The sequence below is a fragment of the Porites lutea genome, chromosome 10 (genome assembly GCF_958299795.1).
Source record: "Porites lutea chromosome 10, jaPorLute2.1, whole genome shotgun sequence".
Taxonomy (NCBI): domain Eukaryota; kingdom Metazoa; phylum Cnidaria; class Anthozoa; order Scleractinia; family Poritidae; genus Porites; species Porites lutea.
The window spans coordinates 18,632,564-18,658,573 of record NC_133210.1 but is presented as its reverse complement, the minus strand read 5'-3'; the positions used below and the strand labels follow the sequence as shown (position 1 = coordinate 18,658,573).

At 38.2% G+C, this 26,010-nt stretch overlaps 2 protein-coding genes across 5 annotated transcripts; both read right to left on the bottom strand.

Annotated features, from left to right (window-relative positions):
• Positions 1 to 195: 195 nt before the first annotated feature.
• On the bottom strand, positions 196 to 25,304 carry LOC140950313 (proto-oncogene tyrosine-protein kinase receptor Ret-like). 4 transcript variants are annotated; one of them, XM_073399539.1, is made up of 11 exons: positions 25,203 to 25,304; positions 24,867 to 24,885; positions 23,931 to 23,982; positions 23,479 to 23,806; positions 22,431 to 22,621; positions 22,099 to 22,221; positions 21,301 to 21,371; positions 7,867 to 7,907; positions 6,519 to 6,615; positions 1,196 to 1,295; positions 196 to 693 (listed from the first exon to the last, which is right to left on the bottom strand). In XM_073399539.1, the coding sequence occupies exons 3-11, from the start codon at positions 23,955 to 23,957 to the stop codon at positions 628 to 630; spliced, it is 1,044 nt and encodes a 347-aa protein (XP_073255640.1). In that variant the 5' UTR covers positions 23,958 to 23,982; positions 24,867 to 24,885; positions 25,203 to 25,304; the 3' UTR covers positions 196 to 627. The 4 variants fall into 4 exon arrangements, with proteins under 4 accessions (XP_073255640.1, XP_073255639.1, XP_073255638.1 ...); XM_073399538.1 differs by having other exon boundaries at positions 23,931 to 23,970; XM_073399537.1 differs by lacking the exons at positions 24,867 to 24,885; positions 25,203 to 25,304 and having other exon boundaries at positions 23,931 to 24,154.
• Positions 16,789 to 21,090, bottom strand: LOC140950745 (uncharacterized). The gene is made up of 6 exons (XM_073399982.1): positions 20,676 to 21,090; positions 20,311 to 20,580; positions 18,925 to 19,721; positions 18,448 to 18,587; positions 18,098 to 18,282; positions 16,789 to 17,573 (listed from the first exon to the last, which is right to left on the bottom strand). The coding sequence occupies exons 1-6, from the start codon at positions 21,088 to 21,090 to the stop codon at positions 16,789 to 16,791; spliced, it is 2,592 nt and encodes an 863-aa protein (XP_073256083.1).
• Positions 25,305 to 26,010: the final 706 nt, after the last annotated feature.

Genomic DNA, 26,010 nt, shown 5'->3' with positions numbered 1-26,010 from the left:
TACGTTTCGTTATAATGCTCTTGCAAGTATACAAGTATTTCTTTTTCAGTAAAACCAATAGACCATGTTTGCTTTGAGTTAAATTTGGCATTTGCATTGGAAGGGAGTCATCGAACGTGTTAAATAAAATTTGCTTGTTTGAAAGTTGTACGTTCTCTTTATGATGTTCATTAATTACCGCCTTAACGTTTTTGGAAAAGAATTCCTTTCACTCTTGACAATATAAAAAGGTGTGTCCAATTGAATCTGGATTAAAGCAGAAAGGACATTTATCATCAGCTAATTTATATTTCAGTAGTTCTTTTTTTGTCGTGATTATTCTGTACACAACCTTAAAAGTGAATTGTCTAAGCTTATTATCTTCGAGGGCTTACATATATTCACAAAGCAATCACCCCAATCAGGATGTTCTGAAAAGCTTTTTTTCCAAGCCTTTACTGCGGAGGGTTCTGAAACAAGTTTCTCGATGAACAAACTGTAACAATTTTTACAGCGGAATTTGGCTAAGACTATTGTTGTATCTTCCACTGTATCTTATCTTAAACTGTATCTTGTAAAGTAAAGTATTACTAAGACTGAACCGGTGACCGGTTATTTAATGCACTCCCCTGAGTGGCTATTTTTAGTTTACACGGTCAAGTCTTCAACGTTTGCATACAGCTGTTGGTCATACAATTTCATGTTTATTAGCCCCTGAAAAGAAAAAAATACATATCATCATTTAAGAAGCCATATCAGCAGCCTTCCTACGCAGAGGTCTGTTTAGCTCAGTGGAAAGGTTTGGTTGCGCAATTGCTCTTAGATAGTAAAATACTAGTAGTAATAACAACGATGATGATGATAATGATAATGACAATAATAATGATAATAATAAGAAGAAGAATAAGAAGAATATTTTTATAAATAAATACGCAGAGGAAGCTATTGTCGTCCATTGGTCTCTTACTATCAGCATGTTCGCGCAACTTAACAACATAATCACTCCAATTAACAATAACTACAGTAGTTTTTCATGTAGGGTATAAAAAACAAGCATGGAGAAAGGTCGCAGTTGGCTGCCAAAGTAGCATAACAGAACCCAGGTTAACCTAGGCATGCAGCTCCACACAATTTCAGTAATGAAATTAAAGAAATTGAAGGAGGACCGCTGAGGGAGACTCAGTGTTGCCCAGGTTTTTTCGTGTTTTTATCGTACCTTATGTTGGTTCTCCATCTTTTTCAGCTTCACCCCCAGTTCAGAAAAAGAAGGTCTTGCACTAGGATCTTCCAGCCAGCAAAGTGTCATTATTTTGTACCTGTCACAAAATCAAATTGATTGGTAAGCGACATTTCCTCTGATCCTTACTATGCTGACAGAAAGGAAAGAACTTTCTGAAAACTAGTCCTCGATTTAATTTTCGGTTGCAATTTATGATAGGTGGCTTTCATTGTAATCTTAAGGAGTTCAACTAGTCCCATATTTCACATTCTTGATTTTTGACTTAATGGTCAGCACCATTGCTTTACCTAGAAGTAATACAAAGTAATTGATACAATTAAAATACGCTTTAAATAAAGTGATCCTTAGTGCAAGGACATGTTTCTTTATCTGCGAAACGAGACCATTGGAAAGTGTTCCCTGTAAAATAAACGTTCCATTCTAGTGTTTCGTCTCCCAAAACTACATATCCGTGATATACAGGAGGGATTTTTTTTATTTGAGTGACTTAAATTATAGTTTTTCATTCAAGCTCAAAATCCTCTAAATTTAAGTGCAATATGTCATCAATGAATCAAACAATCAATTTATTAATGTCAGCGTGGGATAGGGTTCCCCGAGTATCCAAGCCGTATAAAACGTACGACAAAAACAGTTATTATTAATAATAAAAAACATGAAAATGATAATAGTCTAAAAGATTACAAATAGATAAGACTGTAATAAACACTAATATATCCGGGAATGTAAGAAGTACTAAAGTTACACCCTCCTGCTCCCACCATTTATTGGTAAAATACGATATCGATTATGAATATATAAATAAGCAAAAAATCCCAGAGAAATACAATAATAACATTTGCAACTGGCCCTTAGTTTATGAAGTTAAATGATCTCAAATTCTTGCAAAATTCCCGCAGCCCTCATAGTCAGGTCTCTTAAGGTCAGGATCGTTACAGAGTTGACAAAAGCACCAAACTTTGCACAGCGATAGCTTATTGCAGTACCATGAATATTAGAGGGGGTGCCCAATGCAAATATGCCACTGAAGCGTACTAAACATGATTTAATTATTGTAAATTTCACCTGCTGGGGTCCCTGTGGTGTTTTGATTGAAAATTGTTATTTAATACCTTAAGTCACTCAGAATGCCCTTCTCATGTTGTAAACAACAATTTCACTCAAACATCTGGCATTCCCATCCATTCTTAGCTTATTGATTGTATAATGAAGTTGATTATTACTGTGCCCTTAAAGCAAGTCCACAGTCCGCCCACATTTTCATAAGTCATTTCTAGGATGGCCTCGTCTTTTCTTCACAACTTGCAAGTACTCAGGTTCTGGGGTTCTCATCTCCTTTTCTAATGTATTTCAATTAGAGGAGGCCTTATTGTGTGGCTTAAGCCTTATTTATCAAGTATTATTTGTCATTACATGTCACTTTAAGCTAAAGAAAGGGTATGGCATAGCGATTCAGTCACAAAATGTCAGAAAAAGAAATTGTCAAAGAGTCTGTTGTATCACATATTATCAGGGATTATTATAATAATAATAATACCTTTATAAATTGCCTTTGGCGATAAGAATTACGGTAATATTACAATAAAATTCAAAACACTACATTTATGACAGCTGTTCATTAAGAGCAAATAACGAAATGACAGAACCCAAAATAGTTCTTTCCTAAGGAGGTACTCAATTTTTTCAGCTTAACATAGGCCTGGTTGCCTTTCAGTCTCTCTCTATCTGCTGGACGCAGGTGCATGTTTTACAGAGAACCAAGCATCGTGGCACAACTCATATCATTTACAATTCCCGCAGTTTGTCTAAGCTTTACAAAGCAAAAACAAACAAAAAAGAACCTGGTCTTATAAACGCAAAAAAGAAACAAGTTAGCCCAGGCTTCAAAAAACAGCACAGTTTATCATGAAGCCTCTACATTTGGCACTCATGTCCAAAAATAATAACAGCTAATTTCAAGTCGTAAAAGTGAGACTCAAGTGGTACAAGATTGACTCAAATGTTAAATGGTGAATGGTTTAACCACTGAAACTGTAGAAAGAGGGCCGGGCTAACTTTTAGGGCCTGTTTACATGGACGAGGGGGACCCAGGTAGGCATGGTAACCCACCTAGGTGGGGTAAACCGCCTGTCCATATAATCTCTCATTTAATTTGATCACGTTTACATGATAGGTGGGGTGACCCTTCAAGGTGGGTAGCCCGGTCTGCCACACTGGGTAACCCTCTCAGCTGAGGTCAAATTCTGCCATGTCAACGTTTCAAGGTGAGGTAACCCAGGCTAGTCGGGTTCGGATTCATGATACATCAAATTCGCGCAAAATTCACTTTGGCGCCGGGTGGCTTCACATAATTATTAAAGGCAACAATAGAAAGCCACAACACTGAAGGTTGCAGCAAGAGCAGCAAGTGAGCGTAGTCGTGGTTTGCCAGCATTTTTCTTGTTTCAGTGCTTAGCGACCATTCAATAATCTTGAGAAAGTGCACCCCAGGATGGCTGAGTTGTAAGATTGCATGTAAAGGAGGGTTATTTTTTTACCCCACCTAAGCAGGTTACCTCACCTACTTGGGGTCCCCCACCTTTATGTTAACAGGCCCTAAGTCTCAGGAACCGTGAAACTGGTAGTAGACAGTATACCTAACCCGGGACTAGCGGTGATACTACTTCCATCTTCAAAAACGTCAGCAGCAGCCAAAGGAGCCATTATATCGGTGAAACACGAATATTAGATTGCAGTTGTTTCATGCGTCTCGTTTTGTGACTTTTTTTGTGTTCTTTTTTGTCACCACCTTTAAATTTCAATCATATGTTCAAAACAGCCCTACTAACAAAATATTTCGTAAAGCTCTTTAGAATGATATTCAGCAATAAAAACAAGGTGTGACCAGGAGCCGATTTCTAGGCTCCTGGTGTGGCAACATAGGCATAAGTGAATGCAAAGTTTTGCGGTATGTAATCTGTCAAAAATCTGTTTGAGTGGTCAAAGTATGGGCTGATGGGCTTCCATATCATAACCACTCCATAATTATAAGGGATCAAGCCATAATTATTGTTGACCCTTGCCTTTTTTGGTATTTTCTGTAATTTTCCACAGCATTATTATTTTGTGAAAAGTTGGTAACTGAATTGCTCTGAGGAATTCATGATTGTAAGATTTCGTAACCACGGGGTATTTGCCTAATTGCATCAAACAAATCACATTCATTTTCATTAATGATGCATCATTGGTTGGCTAAAAGAGGCCTTGTTCCTGTTAGTTTGTTGGTAAATTGTAACGCACGCGACGACCTTCCTCTTTTTTGAAAGATCGTATAGACCTACCATTAACACTCTGGTGCAAGGGCTCTGAAGTGAATGAGCTCCTTACTTTTTTTTTTTTTTTTTAAATGAGCTCCTTACAAGTGTCTAGGCATGCAGGGACCTCATACTCTTCTTTCTAAATGCAAATGTGTAAAAAATAAAGAGTGTTAAAAATTCCTGGAGAGGCATGATTTACAACCTCATCCCCAGGGCTTAATAAAAAGGTAGAAAAAGGTAAAGGGACAATATTTTACGTCAATAACTCTTGACAGTAACAATAACTGATAAACTTGAGGTCGATGGTGCACTCCTTTTACCCCCCTCTCTCCATTAATGTTCTGTTTTAAGGGTATTTAAAGCTAGTCAAAGCTACACAGAAAGGAGAGAAGTTGAAATAAGGATGTGTTGACACCGGGGATCGAACTCGGGACCTCGCGCACCGAAGGCTGCTCACTAACCAACTGTACCACCCTTGCTCCTCCTTTTCCCCCTGAGGACGAGGTTGACAGGTTTTAATCATTATCTCAAGGACAGGTTACCAACGAAGCAAATTATAATCTAATCTTAGCTGCACAATTACAAAGTGGGCGCGTTGTCAGTTACGGTTCATGGAGTCATTCATGTAGCATGTCAAAATTTAACGATTCTATCGTTTAGGATGTGATACATTTGAGTTTTATGTTATTGTATGACATCTTTGAAAGCTGGCTTTGTGATCTGTTAAAAATGATATGTAATGATATTATCACTGGCAAGTCTTAGCAGTGACACTGATAGCCGCACAGTGAACATGGCGCCATGTTCACTGTGCGGCTATCAGTGTCACTGCTAAGACTTGCCAGTGATAATATCATTACATATCATTTTTAACAGATCACAAAGCCAGCTTTCAAAGATGTCATACAATAACATAAAACTCAAATGTGGCCGGCCACACTTAACTTGTTGAGACTGGGCACTAGTCAGTATTATGTACATGTAAAACTATTTGAATAGTATAACAACTACTAAACATTACCAAATTAAACACTTAAAAATTTGAAACAAATGTTTTTTAGCCAAATCAAACAAGGAGAGTACTCACCACAGGGAACCCAATCTGCTATTATAGGTGAAAGTTAACCCCCCCTTTTATCTGTAATTTAGACCATTTGTAACGGGCACCCCCTCCAGTATTAATCGGCAGGTGCTAAGGAAGCTCTGTGCCAAATTTGACACTTTTGTCACGTCTGTAATGATCCGGCCTATATTTTGCACTAAGAGACCTGACTATCAGACGATAGCTTGACGTAGGAAGGTAGCTGATTCCATAAATGCGAAGCCTTGTAAGTGAAAGTATTGTGATGATATCGATTATTATTTATAAGATGGTTGAGTGAGATTTGTGTTCACTACTCCTTAAGGTCAAGTAATACGATGAGGTTCGAATAAATTAGAAAAATAACACTTCCTTTCATAAATTTACAGAGAAGGATAAGAGATTGATAGTACCGGCTATGTTCCAGTGATTGCATGTCTACGGCAGACAATAGAATCATAATCTTAGTTGTTTCTGAAATTTAAGAGGGCTTTTAAAGCATAATAGTTTGCAGATTCAAGTTTCTTGTTCAGAGTCTTGTTTATCCCTAACAGTAAGGGACTAAAATATTCAAGAAGTGGGAGTGTATAACCTTTTTACTGCGTAAGTGAGGTGTCAGCAGGCACCAGCTTTCTAAACCGTCTCAGAGCTCCAATCTTGGCATAGACCCTCTAAAATAGTTGACAGGTGGTCTTTGAAGGACAGCTTATCGTCGATATGAAGACCAAGAATCTTCAAGTCTTTTCAAGACGACACAAGAATGACTTTATCACCTTTTGTGTTATAAAGTACAGGAAGCCCACTGCTTTCTACTCTTTACGAATTTACCTCTGATAGTTAAGTTATTATCATTTCGGGGTTACTTAGTATGACAGTAAAACACTACGAAAGCCATCAAACTGACACAAAAATAAATACTTACAGTTCATGATCCACATGTTTTGGTTTAGGCATCCTGTATCCCTCCTGAAGTAAACTTACAATCTTCCTGCCATCCATTCGTGGATAAGGAGAACCTCCTGAAAAGAACCAAAACCAGCTTTTGATATAACAACATTTTGGCACACTTATAAATTGTTATATTGTTGTGTAATTGGAAGGAACGAGATTTAAGTGGATGTTCACTTCCCTGATGTAAAAGAACAATTTAATCATTCACCCTGCATTTTGGCATCAAGAATTCATTAAGGTAACTATTTGGAAGATGATGTTACTGCCAGCTGACTTGATAACGCAACTAATATGAGTTAAACAAGTTGTGTCAGACAGCTGGAACTTCCAATCATGCTTGCTTTAAGTATGATATTTAACAATTATTCCACGAGTGCGTGTTGGATTCAAGTTGGCTATAATCATCTCATATCCAACAAGCGCGAATGGGATAATTGTTTTATTAAAAACTCCCATAAAATGGAGAATTCTTTCCGTCTTTGTTTGTAAAAAAACAACCGATTTTCAACTTGTTTTCAATTTTAAGCAAACGCGTACCGTTACCATATTTGGAGAGCATGGTATACGGCTCTTGTTATATTCCTAGACTTTCACTCAACTAAACAGGGACTTCCATTGGTTGATTCTTGGTCACATGGCCTTGGCTAAAATCGAATGTATCCCGCTCGTGGCACATTTGAGCAATTGTACCCCGCTCGGGATACATTAAAGCACGTGATCAAAGCGTGGTGGAAAGTGGCCTGACAGAAGGCGGGGAAAACACTGCCAGTTTTCACTCCCAGGGATGACACAACAAGAGTCCACAACACTATCATGAAGCCTCAAGCTATGTATAAAAGCAACAATTTCAAAGTTTTTCCAGAAGAGTGGAGGAAAAAGATGCAGATACTATACGGAAAGTACTTTTGTAAATCATTCATTCAGTAGTTTTAAGAATTATGTTTGTGTTCTTATAAGTACTGAATCGACTGTTTTGATTCGCTCCGGTTATTCTTTTGTTGGTGTTGATGTGAAAGTCTAAAAATATAAAAAAAACACTTAATATCAGGTCCCTCGGGAAACCAGTTAGCCAGTTAGTTTTGTTTTCCTTCGAGTCCTGGTGTGGGCTCTCGGGAAAACAAAACTAATTGTTTCCCTCGGGATCTGACATTAAGTATATAACATATCATGATAGCCAAGCCAATCAGAGCTCTAGAATTGCATTATCCAATGATTCAGTTTTTAATAAAACTTGATATATTTTCCTCCGTTCAGAATATTTTATACGTTTTTTAACTTAAAAAAATACAAAGACTTCGGAAGGTTTTATGGCACCTTACCAATTGTAAAAATCTCGTAAAGCAAGACCCCATAGCTCCACCTATGAAAACAAAAAAAACATAGACATATCTGGGATTAAATATTGGTTTAATTTATTTTTTTAATATACAGTTAAATCTACTTTTAATTTTTTTTATTTGTGCTAAACCAATTACATAATAGTAATAGCAATAACAATAATAATAATAATAATAATAATGGACACTTTATTTGTGTTTTTGAATGTACAATTGTAAATCTCCCTACGTATAGGCAATTTACAAATGCTACTTGAGATTGGATTATTAGGGACTTTAAGATCCGAGACGCGACGGCTGTAAGACGCGACAGGAAGTAAATTTTCAAAGAGGAGACACGTTGTGCATGCTCAAGCCGTCGTCCTGGTGTCACCACGTCGCGTCGAGAACGTGGGTTTTGCGAGTTTGACGTTCTGTACAAAACGTGAGTATATTTGTTCCTGTGCTTAAATTAAATGATGATATATTGCTCTAAACATATAAAATCAGCCTTCTAGGATCATTGGACGTAATTTCTGGCGACATTTTAGATCGCAGAGATGGAAGGATTTTGATTATTTTTAAATTTCTTTCAGGTGTACGAAGCTTATAAAATGGCAGCGCCTTCGACTTCGACTTCGAGCAAGGCTTGCAAGTAAGAAACGAGCTAAAACTACAAATAGTGAATGCAGGAGTCTTCTGCATACTCTTGTCGTCTCTTGTACCGTTGCAATTCTCGATTTATTGCGTTCATCTGGCGCTAAAAGCCAATTTTAAGCCTGTATTATCTGATTTAATTTTATTAAACTGCGTGTGTTTTTATGCTTCTCTTAAGTTCAGTAATGTTTTGGACACATGATCATGAAGCCATTCTGTGCAGAGAAGTCGTCAATGTAAATCCCTACACAACTAAGAAAGGGTCAGCACAAAGAAGCAGTATGTGGGAAAAAATAGCAGACACCTTGAACAAATACACTGTGCCGAAATTCAGGGTAGATAAGCGATCACGTGGGAGTCCTTGTTTACAAGCATAAGAAGAAACTTCTAGCGGAGGAAAAAGCAACTGGGATAACTCCCGATGAGCCTACGGAACTAGAAAACCTATTGGATATGATAATCGCGTTGGAGGAAAGTGAGGAAGCGGAATTACAGGAAACACAGGGAACAGCTAGCAAAAAACGTCAATACGATCGGGCTAAAGCGGAAGATGTTAGATTACAAGCGATGGAGAAGCTGTCAAAGACGAAGAAAAGAGGTTCATCAGCGGATGAAAGCGGTGACAAACCGAAGCGTCAACGAAGAAGTGGAGGTGATGCTATCGAACAAAGCACAAACAAAGCATTTCTTTGACTTTCTTAAATGATGCCATGGCTATTTCTGCGAAAGAATCGCTGAAGAATCACACTGACAAAGAGCGGTTTGCAGCCGCGTCGTCTTGCATCGCGACGGAGATCTTAACTTTACTTTTCGCGCGCAAACGACGGCGTTCTAGTTCCAGTCCTTTATCAGCCACCGCGTTCTAGAAGTCGTCGCGTCCCAGATCTTAAAGTCTCTATTAAAAAGAAAAAAACAACAACAACAACAAAAAACAAAAACAAAAAACAAAACAAAGCAAAAGCCAAACAAAAAAAATCAAAATTGCATTAAGTCTGGGCTATCCCAGTTCCTATTTCTACAACAAAAGATGTAATATGTTGCTCTAATGGCTATATTTATCATTTTCTTGATTATATTACGTTGCTGCTTTTTGTCGATGCCAATGTCATTCATCATGTCTAAGAACGTGGACCATTCATCGCAGAAAACGCCAAGAGAACTCATGGAGAGATTTACAAATCTGACACATCTGTAATTTCTACTCATTTCGTTGATCAAGTTCAGATATGTTTCTTTCTTACGCACTGTATTGTTGTTAAGGTTAGACTCGAAACCAACTGTTAATTCTAGAACATATAGGCACTTGGACTGGATAAGGAAAAGAAGATCTGGACGATAATTTCCGCCAGTTATTATTGAGGGATTCAGAAAACCATTAACATCTGCATAGAGTGAAGAGTGAACATTAATTACAGGTTGAAATGACTTGGCAATGAAGTTAAGGATTGAGTCGTGTCTCCAGGTAAAGCGATCGAGGTACTGTTGACATCCAGCGGCAACATGAAGGAGTCATTCAGGATTAGGGCAAAAGGAGCAATCAGGACTTTGTGATAATCCCCATCTTGCCATATTCTTACGTGTAGGGAGGGAGTTGTTGATGTAGCGGATGGTAAAATTGTAAATGTTCTTGGGTAGATGAGACTGGGCCTCTGCCTAGAATTTACAGATGACAATGAGTACTTGATAACATTTGAGAAGACGAAACCTTGAGATGTTGGGTGGTGTTGCAATCTATCCTCTTGATTAGAACGGAAATCTTTAAGAACTTCCTTAGTGAATTTGTACACATCATATTGAATATTAGTGTGACAGCTTGACGATTTCCAGAGATCTTTTAAGGAAGCATTTGGTGACTCTTTTAATGAATTTCGGAGAACTGTTTGGCACTGAGTAAATTTAATAGAGGGAGAACAAATATTAAGACCAAATTTATTGCGTTCTAGGAAAACATTGCTCAGTGTTCCAGATATCGGAATATCAAACCATTTTCGAATATAGCCATTCACTACAGAGTCGAGATGTTCCGTTATCCAGGTTTTGGATATATTTGCTATAGTGAAATGCCAGGGCAATTTAGATAGGACATAGCAGCTGTACGGAAGAAGTTTGTGTTTAGGATGCAGTGGCATAATAACAATAACAACAATAATAATAATAAAGCAAGTTATACTTATCATAAAAATTATATCAGAATCCTTTGAGGCATTTTTTAAAAAAGCTTTATAACTTTGACAATTTTACACGAAGAAGAATGTCAGACCACAAGAAGATAACCTTTGCCATAAAATATCTTCCCACGTTTCCTCTAGGGTAATGACTTCATCAGTCAAGTGACCGAATTAGGTTTTTTTCGCTGCTGTCTAGTTAAAAACAAATGGCAAATATTTGAGGTCTTGGTTGGAAGGCCATTTAAAAATAGTTAGCTGACGTCCGGTAATTAAAATTTAAGGGGGCAATGAACATAAGCGAAAAAGTTGGGAGACTAGGCCGAGGGAAGCCTGCGAAAACAGCCTTTTCTCCTTGCTCCTCATCGCTGGAGACGATTCGCGAGGAGGAACGTCTGCGACTCAGTGACAGAAATTCCATACTGGTGACGTCCAATCTGTCCAAATCAATCCAAAAACTCAGCAATGCGTTTTACTCTAATTTACCTTTTTTTGTGTTTTTCGAAATGGGGCAAGTGTACTTGGTTTCAGCCCAGTTGTAGAGTAGATGTTAAAAATTATAGTGTTTGGTTTGGTACGGGTTCACCTAACCTGAATCATAGCTAAAATTTGGTGCTTCGAATATAGTTCGACCAGGGGGGGAAGGTCAATCTATTGTTTTCCACCTAAGGTTCTTGACCCACTCCGCCCGCCAGTATGGCGTCACGTAGTAACAGGCAAGAGCCTCGGGTCGCTTGTACAAATTAGCAAGGGATACGACAGTTATTTGGACGAGCGAGGTCGAGGAAAAGCTAAGAAGCTAGCAAATATCGCTATATATCGCTTATTTGATCAAATGTGTGTGAGCTTTGGTGTTGCTTTAATCTGCTTGTGTAAACCGTTTTGACATTTTGTGTCTGTGATTGTGTAATTTTGTTAATTTGTTTTGCTGGCCGTGTTGCGGGATCACCATCTATTTCACGGGACCCTAAAACCCTAATTTTCCCCTAAAATAGGCAAGGTCTAGTCTCCAGAATAGGAGGTTCCATTCACAGATCACACATGTTTATATTTCATCTATTCTTTTGCTAATTAAACGGGCCTAACTTCATATCATTCCTTTCGAGTGTGGGCCTCTGTTGATCTCCTAATTCTCCACCAAATTCAGTAAAGCTAATTCGATCGATTATCTACATCGAGTCGGCCCGTTGAACCCGAAATAATGCGAAATAGCTTTGAAATACGCGCTTAAGCTAATTTTCCTCAAATGTATATTTGAATTAATGATAAATACAGCTCCACCAGCTTCAAACAGCGTCTATGACAGAGAAAAATTGCTTTGACATGACAAAATTTTTCAAATCAAGTGTGTCACTGTGGTACAGTGGTCAAGGAGTTGCTTGCACGTGCAGATAAACCGGGTTCAACTCCCGGCGACGCTATTTTCTGTTTCTTTGTACTGTTTTTTTTTTTTCTGTTTGGTCTCTTTTTTTCAATACTATTTTTCCTTTTGGCCTTTTTTCTCTATTCTTAGTGCTGACCCTGCTGGACTTGGAGTTTTATTTTGGAAAAGGGATTTCAAAAGCTCTTGATCTGCATACTGGCCAAGCTTACGACCAGAAAAAAACCATAAGCTGTCAAGACATGTCCCTCCTCTGAAAGAGCTAAATTTTTTTCAATGTTAGTTGACATCGTGACAAACAACGCACAGTACATCACAAACTGTACTAGTTTACACCCAACACCCACCAGTGACCCACTGGCGAAAGTTAAACGTGCTTTTTGTACATCGTCTTAATCATCAATATTATTACCCTAAAATCTCCACACGGTCAGTTGCCCCCCAAAAATAATTAAACGAAACCTTTTATGGGTTTTCGTGATTTAATTACAGAATTACGGGTGTATGCCCAATACAGTATTAAAATGCGGTAAAGCAACAAGATTCAGTGCTAACAGTCTCTCACAAATACCTGTCATTTAGCTTCCTCTTTCAACTCTACAGCTGAGCGAACTTTGAGAAGAATGATATGGGGTTCCACTAGCTCTGAAGAGCTGAAATACGCACAATTTAAAGTATAATACATCCTTTAATGAGCCTCCTATTGCTGTGTCTAAACTCCTCAATCTTGCTGTGCAATGGCCCTCAAAGGTGTGACCGGTCGGTATGATTGCCCGTAAATTTTGCTTGACGATAGAAAGGAATATTTAAAATTCATTACACCACTGGATATTTCATTTCAAAAAAGCACTTAAGTCTACTTTTCTATGACAATAGAAACCTTAAAATTTCCAAATCCAAGAAATCGGAACAGTATTTCCGTGATAAAATCGCAATTTTTATCCGTCTCCTCGATGAACACTTTGCTCGCAATTTTGAAAGTCACTGACGCAAGACGTGACGTCAGACTGGCAGGCGGGCTGTAACAAAGATTTCCTTTGGGGACACCTCTCCACCTCTCCACCTTGGGGACACCTCTCCCCCATGTTTTCGATCAGCCTCATTCGTGTCTGACGCCATTTTTAAAGGTTATCATTAGCACAGCGAGGAAATATTGCCCAAAAGTTAGTCCAAAATGGCGTCAAAACGATTGAAATTGAACCATAAGATAAACAACTTCATATAAGCAACATAAAGTGTCATTTGAGAAAATATGGAGCCTTTTGGAGTCTTTTTTGGGAAAAAATGTAAACCTTATTTAAAAGCGCGCGTAAAAGGAGTCAAATGGTTAAAGTGCAACTATTTAGCAAATGCGTGTTGCTCCTTGCGTGTAACAACTGGGGGCAATCCTACTTAAGCAAATCTTGCTTAAGTAGCTCAAAAAGAAAACAAAACTAGCTTTTTCTACCTGTTGTCGTCTTAGAAAACAAAAATTGCTTAGAAGTCATTTTTTGCGAATCCTATGCAAAGTGTTTTAATCTGATGTTATACAAACGTTATACACGGATCTAGGTATTTCAACTTCTTCAGCACAGACACTTGAGATCTTGCGGTTCATCTCAGAGCTTTTCGTGAACTTTCGTACTAAATAAGAGGAAGGTTGAAATGCACAGAAAATGATGGGGTATAATCTTTTAGTCTAATCTTGTTCGATTTAAGGTCAGGGGCACCCAAGGACTGTTTTCTTTACAATATCTGTTCGGAGAAGAAAATACTGCCTAGAATTTTCTATTACTTGAGGACGACTAAAAATCTCTAGATGACCGTCCCATTCATTTACAATTTTCGAAGCTTATGTTATAAATTTCCTACGATTTTCTGAAGTTAATTTTCACATTTTGCTTTTTCACATTTTTACATTTTACACAATTACACATTTTACTTCCCAAGTGAGACTATTTTTCGTAGAAAAAGGGAACCTCAAATTTCTGGATTCAAAAACGTGATGACGAGAGGAATTAGAAAAAGTCTCACCTCCTAATACGTCAAATTTCATCTAAAATGTTCGGAAAAATAATACCCAAGCCCTTGAAATATCGGAAAGACTCGAGTTACCCTAGGATGACCGAACACATAAAAATTTTATAGCGCCACTTAAAATGCATTTTTTAATATCTAAATGTATTCTAGATAGCCTAAAAAGTATTTTCAATGTATTTAGGAGGAAACCATCGTTGGTTACTCCTGTTAAGGTTGAGTGTAAAGTTACACTGTGATGACCACATCAACAACAAAATCTGCATCTCCGCCTGGAGTGATAACTCTAAAGCTCATACAGTTTACAGTTACTATAATTCGTAGTTTCGTCCGCATATTGATGACCTTGCTTTGGCTGGAAGTACTTCCCTCAAGTTCATGACATACAGGTAGAATAACACAGGACACAAAAGGGATCCCTGAGGTACCCAAAACACCACACACAAAAATTTATGTGTTCCGACGAGCGATCATTAATTTAAGGTGATTCTCTAGTAAAAGAACCTAACATAGAATTCCGATGAAAATTTCCACACTGTTGTATCAAGTCTAGGAGATGATAAAAATGTAATAAAAAAGGGGGGTCACCGTGCTCGTTTCAGCAGTACGATGCTGACGAATACGGCTAAAACGGCCCCTTTTGACCATCGCCGCACCCACCCAATTTTGGGCAAAAAGACTCAGTGTTTTAAATGCAACCAGTGAGATCAAGTAGAATCTGACTTTATTCTTTCCTTTATTCACCTACGTGTCAGAAAAATGTATTTTAATGCGTTCTTGATTACTTTATGCTCCAAAATAGATTCAATTTGGGTATGTTCTTCTGGACCCGTTATGGATTCCCCGCATGATTTAATTGAATTTATAAAAAATCTGAACATAGAAATTCTCTGATTCTTTTTGCACAAGTTGAAAATCGTGTTCTTATCAAAATTATGAAATAAAAAATGGGGGTCACCGTGCTCGTTTGTGCTCCAGAGTTGAAGATGTTCGCACCGTGCGCACCACCTTTTGTCCACTTTTCCATTTCTGAGTGAGGACTGGGGCGAGTTTCTATGAAATACCCGTCGAGACTCTCGACCGTCGATCGAACGTGCATGAAAGGAATCATCGAAAGAGCGACATTTGTGATATTTCATTGTAAATACGGCTGCAGTATGATCCAGATGTAGCTTACATGATGGTAAGTAATTTTCAATTAATGCCGAGTCAAGTTTAGTAAACGTTGTTGCTATGAATCCACAATTTTGAGATGAAAACTGGTAAGAATGTTGTACTCTGTTCTTTCGGGGTGTCCATTTTAGCTATTTATTTGCAGAAACAATTATTTCCTCCTCCAAAAGAATCATTTCAGGGCTAATAACTAAACATTTTACAGAAGCTTGGAGTATTTTTTTAGAGCGTACTGTTTGTCCTGAGATTTTATGCCGGGGTTACTTGTTTTAACTGCCGCCCAGTGTTTTCCGACCACTTCGGAAACGTTTTGTTAATGACTTCTATTTTCTTTGTACTAAGAGTGTATATAGACTGGACATGCTGGTTGCCGTTTTCAATGAACGTTTGCTTTTTGCCTTTCACATTAAACTTTACATATTGCGGGTTCCACTAGCACTGCCTCGTCCCAACTCATCACGAAACTTCGACTTTTTTTATGGCACTCTCGCAAATAGATAGCAAGCCAATCGAGTCTGTGTATTAACAAAAGCTAAATATTTGCAGTTATAAACTAGCTACCTTGCCCGGACAAAAATTTGCCCTGGCCTGTTATGTTGGTAGGAATAGTAAGCTTACGTTTCTGTTTACATAAGGTCAATTTATGCAATTTTTTTCCTTTTTTACATGTGAACAGAGAAGAACTAACTGAACTTGCTGCTGTGGCAGTTTCAAACAATTTATCAGGACCAGAAAGTACAAAGTGGCCAAGCTATAACTCACTTAGCAAAAACTTGCTATTTCAGGAAATATATCCCAGCTACTTTCAGGGGCCCGAGGAATATTATTAAACATTGTCCTTTTGTAAATATTTTTAATACTTCAAGTGGGTCATCTCCTTGTTACTGCTGGTCATTTGCTTTAATGAAAACCTCAATGGTGTGGCTTCATGCCTGTTTGCCCGTAGATAACATTTTAATCAATTCATATCCATAAATATGAACCAGACCCAAAGCAATTTGGGATGGACAACTAGAAAAGTTAAGAGGAAGAGTGGGAGGATTAGAGTTTCTCCTTTGTACGTTTATTTTTTATTTGGTTTGCTTTATATGCATGTTTATTTTCTTAGCTTGTATGTATTCTGCATTTTCCAGCTGTTTGCATTTTTTTTGTGACAGGTTTTTTTCATAAGGATCCTCCCCCCCTACTTAGGGAAATATTTATTATTGCTGTTCAAAATTTTGAACAATTTTCAATGAAAGAAAAAACTTAAAAGCTCTGTGATGAGATTAAGATGCCTTCCTTCACATAGTTTACAAATCAGAGCTAATCAAATAAGCCCTGGGAAACAAAATAATGGATGATATTACAGAAATTTCCTGGGTAGCAGTATAAACAAGAAATAGCCTTATTTGTATGTGATAATGACACCAAAATTCACTGACCATTATTATTGCTAATGATTACAGTTTTGAAGTATCACTCATGGTATACGTATTTGTAGTATTTTGTACCAAAGATCACTACAAGTTATGCTCAAGTTCTTACTTACAGTCAGTGACAGAAATAGTTTACAATTTGAGACAGAATCCGCCTGTTTGCTGTCACTCGAGCTTTACCATCAAATTTCTCCTTCAGTATAAGTTCCAGCCCATCTGCTCCCCCTCTTTGGAATGCCAGCTGCAAATGCTGCATTCCCAGCCCAGAATCAGCAATTTTTGTAGCCATTCCAGTAGAAATAGCCTTGTCATTGATCAAAGGCTGAAGTGTTTGCTGAAGCAAACTTCTCTTGGCAAGGTGGATATTGTGCTCCTTGACCCATGCTACAGAAAAGCTATGTTTTCCAAGCAGCTTTGAATTTAAGAACTTGCTGACAAGTTTAAACAGTGACTGGACATCAGCTATGGCATTATGGGCTTCATAGCTGCACAGTAGAAGGTCTTGCACCAGATTTTCTTGACCGTGTGATTTACGTGCAGGAAGGAGTTCTCTAAAGGCTGTTAATGTGTCAGAAAACCCTGGAACAATTGCTGAAAATTCTTTGTATAATCCAGTGCACTCAAAGGCTTTCATCAGATGCTTTGCATCGAAACATTTACAGTTGTGGGCTATCAACAGGCAGGGAGACTTGGGCTTGAGCCACGCTATCATCCTAGCTAATGCCTCCTCCAGTGGAACTGCCTGGACAGGACGGCCTTTGTGAAAAAGAATGCCTCGCTGAAAGGTAAGCTTATTTACTGATGATGCACCCGGTGATATGGGTTTAGTTGGAGGTACATAAACCTCGAACTCGTCTGCCCCATCAGTTGCTGCAATTTGCAGTATTTCAGTATCATTACCTGCAGAAGAGAAGAAACTGCAGCTGTTTGGTGGTTTTGGTACATTGTATACATTTTGGTATAGTTGATAGGTTTATCAGGAACATTTGCATGCAAACTAAATACTGGTTACAAGAACCTCAACCTGCTGAAAAAATGTTCTTTACTGTTGTTAGGACATTTATATAATTATAATAATAATAATAATAATAATATTGCTTATGTTGCACTCTGTGTATCCATAAAAATAATAAAATGCCGTATTGTACTAATTCACAGAGATAATAACCTGCCCTAAAATAGAAAAATGCCTTACAAAATTAATAGACTAATGTTATTAAAAAGGCTAGGGAAACAAAATTTACAAGTACAACCAATGTTATTTAAAATTATGACTATAACCTAGAACTAGAAAAGGCTAGAACAGTAAAAAATTAATGGTTTAAAAATGATTAACAATGTGAATTCACATTCCAATAATAATATATTCAGTAAAGCTGGACGATTTCTTTTAATCATATTTGAAATAATTTACCGTATATTACCTCGAGATGATGTCTCTAGATCAAATACTATATTTGTAAGGTTTTGTTGACGCAACTGCTTTGTACTTGATTCACAGGGTTTTGGAGGAGGAGGAATTTCTGCTGCATCATTCTCTTGTAAATATCCCATGCCACTCTTGTACTGGGAACCCTCCCTGGTTTCTGTTTGCTTTGTCTTTGAAAGCCTGTGTAAATTCATAGTTTGTTATAATTGCTGCATGTGCATGAAAATGATTCCAGTTTTATTGGCTAGGTTAATACATCTGCAGAACATAGGCAAAATTGTAGGCTAAATCATATTTTCAAACAATATAATTATTATATTATTAAAGTCTACAAACACACTGTACCTCTTCTCCTTCTGTCGTCTTCTTTGTTGCTTGAATTTTTTAGTTTGTTGCCTTGCCCTTTGGTGTGACATCTTAGCATCCATTCTTGTCAAGTGTTTTATCCCTTGTGTTCCAGGGGAAAGGTGAATTTTCTGAAGGGCCTGTGTGCAAAATTAGGAGTGGCTTTTTAGTGCACGTGTGTGTTTATGTTGACAGATTCTTATGTCTAGTTGTACACTGTACATGTATGTATTGAAAATTAAGTGCTTTATGTATTAATTGGAAGTAATGATATATTATTGTAGAATACTCAAGAGTACAAGGAGTAAAACTGCAAATTTTAGCTGTGGCATTCAAATAAATGACAAGGAAGCAGAACATATTTAATCGTGTACCACCTGGTGGTGAGAAAGCCTAGGTGATCCTATTTCTAATGCCACACAAAATGTGTATTGGTATGTAACAAGGAGTAAAACTGTACTTGTCCACATTACATACCTCACTCACATATGAATGGCCAATATTCTTTTGGCTCACTGCGCATGCCACACGATAGTCATTGCTCTCACTTGAGCCGTAATGCGTGATTTTGGGGGCTTTGCTGCCTATGGTATTATTTAGTGCTTCATTGGCTTGGCTAGATCCAAGTGGAGCCAACTTTTCTGCATTGTCACAGTAAATTTCGATGGTTTCTTGCAGGTCTTTTTTCAAGTCTTCCCCCTCTAGATCTTTGCCATGGGGTAGAGTGCTGTGACGATAGCTGACGGGATCTTTTAGGTACTTGCACCAAGAGATGGAACAAGTGCCATGATCACCAAAGGCATGTGGAACTATCGCTCGGAGGCCATTTTTTACTCCAGTGGGGTCATTTTTGTTTTGTGTAACAGCATAGCTGAAGCACTTCTGCAAATAGTCAATCACTTTAGCAGTTAACTTTTTGTGTGATTTCTGTAAACCATAAAGAGAAGATGCAAAAGCTCTCTTTGCATGGACTATGTCAGACCATTTTTCAACGTCATGGTCAAGGGTGTCTCTCACTTTCTTTATAGTTGAAGAATCATCATCCCCCACAAGGATTGCCATCTGGGCTTCACCGTTTTCCTCACATGATTTCACAAGCTGGGCACATACATCTGCTTCCATGCTCTTTGATGAGCCATCCCAGTTACATCTGCAGTCGTGCGTGCGAGCCCTCTTTCCAGCTCTACTCGCTGCTTCGCATGTTGCACACCTCTTAGTCCTTGTTTCAAATCCAATCACCTTGCCTGTTTTTACACCAATCAGAGAACCAACTCCTGACAATATAAAAAGTAAACCAAAGAAAAAAAAACCTGAGTGGTGTAATCAAGGGGGTGGACCTCATGTAGATTTTGGATGGGTATGTGCTGCTCAGACCTAAAGTGTTGGACTTACTTTAGAAGGATCTTACATGCAAAATGATGCCCTTTGAGGCAATTCACAAGTTATTTGAAATCCTGTTCTTTTCAGATTAATACATGTATTCCTAACACATCCAATTAGCCTAATGAGTAGCACATACCTGTTAAGGTATTTTGAGCGAGTTGCCCAATACCCCCTGCAGTAGAACTAAAAGTATGCCACATGAAAGATTGGGTCATGGATGTAGTTCCCTGAGAATTTTAGACAGATGTCTTGGTAAGATTTAGTACTTCAACCGTGATAACAGCAGACAAATAAGCCATCTTACTGAAAAATCTTTAAAACTAGTTTGTGATAACTTCAGGGCACCCTTCAATAAATAAACTCTTTCTGCCACCCCATCCCCAAATTATTTACGTGAGTTGTTAGGTTACTGTTTACAACACAGTTAGGTTGTGGGAAAGTTATTCAATATTCTTATTCTTAGCACCTTATTTCAAGTACCTGTTAAACTATTATGACCTTTCCCTCTTTTCTGCCACCCCATATCATAGGACGCTCCAATAGGCACTGTTTCATTTACACGTTCGGTACTTCCCCACTGTTTCTTTTCCTCCTCTAACATACGTTCACAGGATGTGTTAGCAATGTCCTTGATGGCCGGACCAATTTCTCGTTCTCTGGCTTTTAATGTGTCCCCATGAACAGGAGGGACGTTTAAAGAGGATAATAGAGCATTTACATGTGTTGCTCCCATTCCTGCATGTAGCATTCCTGTGAATGTAAATAAAGAGTAAATAATCGAGTAAAAAGTTGGTACAAATCTGTACAAATGTAAGTGTGATAAGTTACAAAATCACGTAACAAACCTGCGGCGAGCTTTGTGTTTACGTCGAAGATTGGACGTCCACGCATCCTGCCAGGCACCCTGTTGGTTTTATTTGTTTGACAGATGTTTAGTTCTCCGCAATCTGGATTAGAGCACATTATGTACAGGAAAGAACCCAATCCAGAGACTGTTTCGTCTGTGATGCGGGATAATTGAAGTGGCTTAGCACAAGTTTTGCATCCACGATCCAACGCTTCAGCGAGTAAGTCAAGTTCGACGACACGCCTACCTCTTATTTTGGTCATATTCTCAAAACACACCTCTTCACGGTCTGGCGATTTATGTTCCCAAATTTTGCCTAAGTTTTTTCTTCGACCTGCTTCGTGCATGGATAGGCACCTGCGAAAGCGCCCTTTGTTGTCGCGAGACGGGCCGGCAATTTTCTGTTCCGCCATATTGGATGTCGCAATGTTATGCGCAGTAGGGAATGCGCAATGCAAAACCAGGGAATCACCTTAAATGTTCTGCTTGCAATAAGTCGGACGTTGAAAGGTCTGGTAGTCCCTTTTCTCCATGACACGCGCGATGACTATCAGCTTTTGCTCTGCGGACGTTAAATATTCATTTATTTGTATTAAAAAGTGAAAAGAAAAGCTTACACTTACACGTCGCTTTGGGTAGTATATCTTCCGTAAAGAAGAGCTTCATATGCGGTCCATTTCACTGGCAAACGACCCTTACAAAGACAAAAAATGAAAGCAATACAGATACAAATTGGACGGAGAATATTGGATAGTCAGCATGTACGAATGTAAGCCGATAAATGACAAATATATGCACTGTCTCACTAAAGCATCAAAGCAAAGACAAAAAATAAAATCTCGAAACGATGTTTCGAACGTTATGATCACTGTTTTGTTCTATAACAAACTCCGAGCCGAGCAACCAGGTCTCTCATTAATTCTCCCTAAAAACTAATGTCGGAGGCAACAGCAAAATACGTCTTAAGTATGAGCATCAAACCCAAGCACGAGAACCCCTAAAAACAGAAGGTGGAAAACAACGGGGAGAAAATACCTCAACCTACTTTATGTTGCAATAATAAAGCCCATGACTCACTGCAGCCTTGAGCGACTCTATCCATTTCTCTGCTATTACAGGCAAGAGAGGATAAATTAAAAGGGCTCTCTTATTAGAGGCTAAATTCTAAGTTGGGTGAAAGCAGGATTATCACGTGTTTCATCGACGTTACAGACTCTGGCTCCAATCTAGAGGGCTATCTGTGAAAAAAAAAAACAAACACCAACAAACAAAAAAAAAACTCAACATATTTGCAACTTTTGGTTTGGGGTGTAGCTCCTTTCAAGACTTTCGAACAACAAACTGATGACATAAACCAAGCCTTTCGTAGTCTCTATTATACTGGTTCTGCATTATGTATATTTTTCCCATGCTTTACACACCTTTGTCTTCCTTTCATATATGTTTTCCTGTTGCACATCTCTTGCCATCCCAAAGTCAGTCACTTTACAAGTCTCTCTTTCTCCAACCAGAACGATTCGAGCGGCAAGGTCTCGGTGAATAATCTGTGAAAGATTTCATTAGATCTACATCGTAGAAATACAATTAATGATGTATATACATTAATATTTTAAGAGACGTTACGTAAACGTTACGTTATTCAAGTATATTCACACAATTGAAAGAAAAGGTGCTGACACCTTTTTCGTCTGTTGATTACTTTGCAAAATGTCACAGTCAGAACCAAAGACAGCAAGAAAATACTTCAACTTACAGATCTCGAAGAGATGTAACTCATCCCATCAGCAATTTCCCGAGCAAACTTCATCAGCTGTTGTGACGTCAAACTTGTTTGTGGTTTGATACCTGGGTCTTTGTAATAAGTGTCATTTAATCCACGGCTCTTTCTCAGGTAACCAAGGAGATCTCCATACGGAACATACTCAATCAATACCAATAAGGGATCTACGTGAAATTGAAACTTAGTAGGCTCATATCTTACAGATGATCATGATAACAGTATATCAAGTGTATAATAGAAAACGTCTGTCAATTCAATCAGTATATATTTGTAACAAGAACAAACAGCATTTATTTTATACAGGGTTGACAAACAAGGGTTAAAGATAGGCGCTGGTGTTTTTGCAAATAATTTACCATATTCGGTGACGCATCCCAGCAGCTTGATGACGTGTGGATGAGGCTTTAACGTCTTCATCACTCCAAGCTCTGATAACAAATCCTTCCTGTCAGTCTCGGGAGCGTTTGCTGCAAGAGATATGAGCTACGTTTGTAGAATTTACTTAGTTTATGCACCTTAACTTGAGCTAAATGTGCACTTTCTCAAGGACTTTCTACATTGTTGTTCAAGTGAATTTTTTTCACATTACATTATGCAGAATAATCAAAGATACGAAATTTTAATGCATTTTTAACCATTTCAGGGTAAATAAATTTCCCATTTTTCCAAAAGAGCATACAGCGCCCCAACCCCTAATCCACCACCAACCCCCCCCCCCCCCCCCCCCCTACAGCACATACACACCACTCTTACGTAGGCTCTCCCTTCAACGCGTTCGCTTTAACCAAAAACCACAAAATGCTTCACGCATAGAAAAGCAAACGTAATTACAAGGACTTTGGAAATGACGTGAGAAACTGTGGCCTACCACCGGCCAAAGTTTGGCTGTGCCCCTGGCACACTGTGATGACTGTTAATGGGTAGGAATTACTTCTTCTAATGAGTTATAGCATCCTTAGTTGTGGGGACAACACTGGCTCTCCAATTGTTTACTAAGAATTTTCCTTACTTCGACTCATACCTTTAAGCATTTTAATGGCCACAAGGGTCTCTTGGGGTCTTCCACGGAGGCTCATGACTGTTCCCTTAGCAACTTGACCAAAAGGGCCCTGTCCAATTATCTTTTCAATAGTCACGTTTTCTCGGGGAATCTCGAACGAAAGAGTCGATAGATTCAAGGGTGCGTACTGACCAATTTCTGAGGCGTCTTCTGTCAATTGGCTTTCTGCTGGATCGTTTGAACGTCGTGCTGCATCCAGAGCCATATATTGGATTGGAGACGAAACATCAGATATATTGTCTCTTGAAGATGTGTGGCCTGACTGAAAATCGTTCATTTCCATTGCGGGCTAATTAAAGATAAAAGCCCGTTCGAATTATTTGCGTATTCTTTAGTGTAAATAACAAGCCTTTTGAACTAATTAAATGGACTAAAAAAATTTATAGCTTCATAAAAAAGTACTTCCTACATACACTGTTTCTTTCTTCCTTGACGTTCATCTCCTTCAATGACCTAAAAGAAACACTACACCAATAGGTTGTACTCATCTACCGACCCCCGGATAATTGTATACAATCGATTATTAAAAGAACATCCTAAAAATCATAAATCGTGAACGAACAGATTCAATCGCTTCCGGTAGTAGTTAAAGAAACAGCATGCCAAAAATTTACTCTTGGGATTTGCGTTCACGAGATCCAATAATTTGCTATTTTCACGGAAATCAATCGGATAAACATTTTTATTCTGTCAATGAGGCTAGCTCCATGGAGATTACTGAGGAATCATGCGGAAATTGATACTCGTAAAAAAATTCCCCTTAAGAACGGTAAAAAGGGACAGCACGTCATAGACCTACCTTTTTTATTCGTTTGTTTATTTACTTATTTATTACAAGCAACTTTACAGACCACTACATAGATTATCAATGAACACAAATACCTACTTATCAAGACTTCACACATATAAATGCCCCCCACACCCACATACATTTTTCAGTTACACCGGTCTTACAAATTCTCACAGACTTGCTGCTAACAATAAATACATAGAAAGATGTAAGGTCGCCTCACATGGTGTTAACTCTTTTTATAAAAGATAGATAGTTAAGGTTCCATAAAATATACTAATAATATGATGATGATATATATGATGATGTTTATAGGAGTTATAGGAGTTTGAGATGATGTCCCTGTGTTAGGAGCTTATCCCATTTTTTGAAATGAAAGGAGAGTATATTCCTCTCTTTCGCTATCCGACGCTCCATTTCAAAAACTGCCTTCACTTTTACTATAAAAAAAAACAGCTTTTGTCGTTATAGGATTCTTAAGCTTACAGTTGTAGGTGTACTGTTTTGAGAGGAGGATAAGGTGATTATATAGAAGCGAATCTTTAAGTCACAGGCCTACCTTGCTTTTCTTGGTATCCCTAGAAAACAAAGCGTAACCGTAAGCGGTGCTAAATGAGGCTCTTCAAGTCTCTGGGTTGGGTTATTTCAACAAATTGAGTGTAACTGTTGTAGACCACTGTTCTAGAAATCATCGGACCTTATGCATTCCTAAAGTATATCATAAATTGTCTCTCTATTCTAACCTATTGCCTCCATGAAACTCTTTTAAGTCATAAACGATGTGAAAGCGTGGGCCAAACTGATAGGGGAATTAAAACCAAACTTTATCGGTAGACAGTAATTAATGGTTGACAGCATTAATGAAAATATCGGTACAAATTTATGATATTGTTACCTTTCCTATGCAGCCACAAGATGTAGAAACTAAGTGCCACGATTACAGCAGCAAAGACACCGACCAAGGCTTTTAACAGGTTGCAGTTACATGAGCAGCCAACACAGACCTCAACTGCAATCAACAATTGACATTTCCTGAATTCTTTGTTTTTAAATTTGACGTTTGGGGAAATGGATATTTTTCTTAAGATTCTAAATATTGTAAAGTTTGAGGATTAAATAAGTATAACTATTATTCATTCAAAACATTTCGCCGTTTCTCTATAGCTTCAATTCCCCGGCTAATTCTTCATAGCCAGCAGGCGCTTACCATACTATACGCGATGGTATATTGCATGCAGCCTCGTTTCCAGGCAGTAACTGCTTCAGTTGTGCAGAGCGTTGGCAGCGTAGCTCTTTATGACTGAGTGAAATAAGGAAAATGACTTTCGTGTTCCTTCATGGCTGTCCGAAGACGAAACAGTAGCCGACTTTCTGACATAAAACGGAACGGGTCATTGGATGTCATCTACTTGAAAAGAATATAATGCAAGAAAAAAAAGTTGTTTATATCCTGAAACTGTAGGATTATGCGTATCTCTGAGGCTGCTATCCACCAGCCCTTAGCTGATGATATCCTTCTCTATCTGCATAATTCTTTACACCATACTCAGCTTCGTTCGATAAGTGCTGAATGTTTTATAAAAGCGTTTTGATCTCTCAATTCAAGAAAGACAGTGAAATTAAGTAATTTGTCTTATTTCAGAATACTTTTCCTTTCTTGAAGGAGGTTATAAGACAATTAGACTATGGTTCTAGACAGTGTT